Here is a 3,320-nt window from a genome sequence, read left to right on the forward strand (position 1 = left end):
CTCGAACTTTTCAAGTTCATCTCAAATAACTCGCGATCAGGCCTATTTGTTTACACGCCAACTTGCAGGTTACCTATTAATGGCGACATTTGGACATATTTGAATCGAATTCAACTAGATTCTTTTAATAGCCCGAGCCAATTTGAATTATATATTTTATTCAAATCTGATTCATATGTTAAATTTATCAAACTCGAACATACATTAAAATTTAATACATTATGAAAATTCGAAATCATTTATAAAAAAAAAATTATGAGTTTGAACTCATATCAAATTAACTGTAAAAAAATTAAATGTTCGAATTTGATTTATACAAAACAGACTCGGGAGAAAGCCGGGCGAATATCCGACCCAATAATTAGTTTATTTGAAGTAAAATAAAAAAAAACAAAAAATAATCTCTTAAACTTTTGAAGGTCGCAAATAATGAAATTAGAGAAGAAGTAATAACTTATTAAAATAATAATATGAGAATAGTATATAGTTGTGAACTTGTGATAGAGAGGAAGGGGGTAGGTGTGAGATTGACCAAACCCACATACCCATTACTCTTTTCTCATATATAAACCCCTCCACCTCTTTCATTTCTCCTCAGCTTGCCGTTCCAAGAGAACACCAAGCTTTATATTTTAACCCAAAAAAACCAAAAATAAAAAACTCTTTCTTCTCTCTGTTCATTAATTAATTTAATTAATTAATACTCACATTAAGCAGCAGTAGGTCAAGATGCAGGCGATTTCTCCTCCTCACCCGCTTAAATCCCTGGTAGTTCCGTCAACTCGGCCTCGACTCACTCATCGAGTTGTTAACTCACCTAACAAGCTCGTTCTTCATTGTATCCACCGTTCTGAGACATTTCATTTCCCAAACGGTGTCGCTTCATGCCGTACTGATTGGCAAAGTTCATGTGCTATCTTAGCCAGCAAAGTTGTTTCTCAAGAGCAATCTTCCGGCGACTCCGTCAACGGCGGCGTTAATCATGTTCCCTCCGCCTCCTCCTCCGCTGCTTCTGTCAACGGTCATAAAACTTCGATTGATCTGAATTTAGTCCCTTTGAAAGGCTCATCGAGGAACGATAACAACAAGCTGACGAAGCCGTTGACAATTACGGATCTCTCACCGGCTCCGATGCACGGCTCTCAGCTCCGCGTCGCTTATCAAGGTGTTCCTGGAGCATACTCCGAAGCCGCTGCCGGTAAAGCTTATCCTAGCTGTGAAGCGATTCCTTGCGACCAATTCGAAGTCGCTTTTCAAGCGGTGGAGCTCTGGATCGCCGACCGAGCTGTTTTACCGGTGGAGAATTCTCTCGGTGGCTCTATTCACCGAAATTATGATCTCCTCCTCCGTCACCGCCTCCACATCGTCGGAGAAGTTCAGCTGCCAGTTCATCACTGTCTCTTAGCTCTTCCCGGCGTTAGAAAAGAGTACATTAATCGCGTGATTTCACATCCTCAAGCACTCGCTCAATGCGAGTTAACTCTCACCAAACTCGGTCTCCAAGCGGCGCGTGAGGCGGTGGACGACACAGCAGGTGCAGCAGAATACATAGCAGCTAACAATCTCCGCGATACAGCCGCCATCGCAAGCGCGCGTGCGGCGGATCTATACGGATTACAAATCTTAGCGGACGGTATACAGGACGATTCAAGTAACGTGACGCGTTTCGTGATGTTGGCGCGTGAGCCAATAATTCCACGAACAGATCGGCCGTTTAAAACGAGTATTGTGTTTGCTCATGATAAAGGAACGAGTGTTTTGTTTAAAGTGTTATCAGCTTTTGCGTTCAGGAACATAAGTTTGACGAAAATTGAATCAAGGCCGCATAGGAACCGTCCGATTAGATTGGTGGATGATGCAAATGTAGGGACAGCAAAGCACTTTGAGTATATGTTTTATGTTGATTTTGAAGCTTCAATGGCTGAAGTTAGGGCACAAAATGCATTAGCTGAAGTTCAAGAATTCACTTCTTTCTTAAGGGTTTTGGGTAGCTATCCTATGGATATGACCCCTTGGTGCCCTTCAAGAGGGGATTAGCAATGTATTTTAATTTACACACACAAAAATGGGCAAATTTATTTTATTTTTGGAATTTGTTAATTTTAATTGTTTCAAGTGTGAGAATGTGAAAGTACACATTTGACACTCAAAATCTTTGAGTAAAAGATATGTTTTTATGTAATTCGGAGTGATTTCAAGGAAAAGGGTATATATTTCGTAATATTTATTTTATTTTTATGATAATTTGAAATATATATTCCATTCTTTAAAAGCCCGTAAATGCCAAAGCCAATGAAGCGGTAGCTACTACAGCATAATTTGCCAGTTCCGAATGAAATGAGAATATGCATATTAAGACGACAATTTTTTTAGGAACATATGTATATAATGAATTTATTTTTTATTGACTACTCATGTTTGCGGTTTTTTGGGTTAATAATAAATTAAATTATAAACTTTAGTATTTTATAATTATGATATAAATTTTGAATCTATTTTTGTAATTAGAAAAATTAATTGATTTTTTGATATATTGTGCTATGTATACATTGATGTATACATTGTTGGTGCCTGGTTGCTTTTCAATATTATGATTATTATTAATAGGGTTAATGTCAAAAAAAATCACGAACTTTACACGTTTTCTCATTTTAATCACGCAGTTTAAATTTTCTCATTTTCATGCACGAACTACCATTTTTTCTCAAATTCATGCACGGTGTTGAGGTGACACTCATTCAATGGTGTGAAATGATCTTCACCTCAGCAAATTGCACCAATGGAGTCGTGACACCTCAGCACCGTGTTTGGATTTGAGAAAAGTGATAGTTCGTGTATAAAAATGAGAAAACATAAACTACGTGATTAAAATGAGAAAACGTGTAAAGTTGGTGAATTTTTATGACATTAGCCCTTATTATTATTACCTTACTTTAGTCATTGTCTTTTGTAATTTTGTTAATGTTATAACATTTGAAGTAATTAATATTCGGTGCTATATCTTATGATGCATCCTTGTCTGACAGCTCATTTTAAGAATGTGAAATATTTTTGTCACATTTGATATTCACTTTATGCAAATGTTATTTATTTTTTGATATAAAACATGCTATTTGTTTAGAAGAATACTTGATGTTTTTTAACCAAATAGATAGGTAATTAGTAATATATAATAATTATTATTTTTATTTTAAATGATTGTTGCGCATACTTCTAACTTATTTAAGCATTTAAATTAAGTCTATAGGATTCCATGATATGTGGAATATACCAATATAGTTGTCTTAAAATCTTTTTGGCTTTTCTAAAACTAAATCCAT

At 35.9% G+C, this 3,320-nt stretch overlaps 1 protein-coding gene across 1 annotated transcript; it reads left to right on the forward strand.

The window, feature by feature from the left end:
• Positions 1–519: 519 nt before the first annotated feature.
• LOC126665549 (arogenate dehydratase/prephenate dehydratase 6, chloroplastic-like) lies at positions 520–2,221 on the forward strand. The gene has a single exon (XM_050358373.2). It carries the CDS (start codon positions 730–732, stop codon positions 2,035–2,037), a length of 1,308 nt encoding a protein of 435 aa, XP_050214330.1. The 5' UTR covers positions 520–729; the 3' UTR covers positions 2,038–2,221.
• Positions 2,222–3,320: the final 1,099 nt, after the last annotated feature.

Source organism: Mercurialis annua, linkage group LG1-X (genome assembly GCF_937616625.2).
Source record: "Mercurialis annua linkage group LG1-X, ddMerAnnu1.2, whole genome shotgun sequence".
Lineage (NCBI taxonomy): Eukaryota > Viridiplantae > Streptophyta > Magnoliopsida > Malpighiales > Euphorbiaceae > Mercurialis > Mercurialis annua.

Bases quoted from the DNA above. Each gene is read 5' to 3' on its own strand.
- LOC126665549 (XM_050358373.2), top strand. From the start codon at position 730: ATGCAGGCGATTTCTCCTCCTCACCCGCTTAAATCCCTGGTAGTTCCG.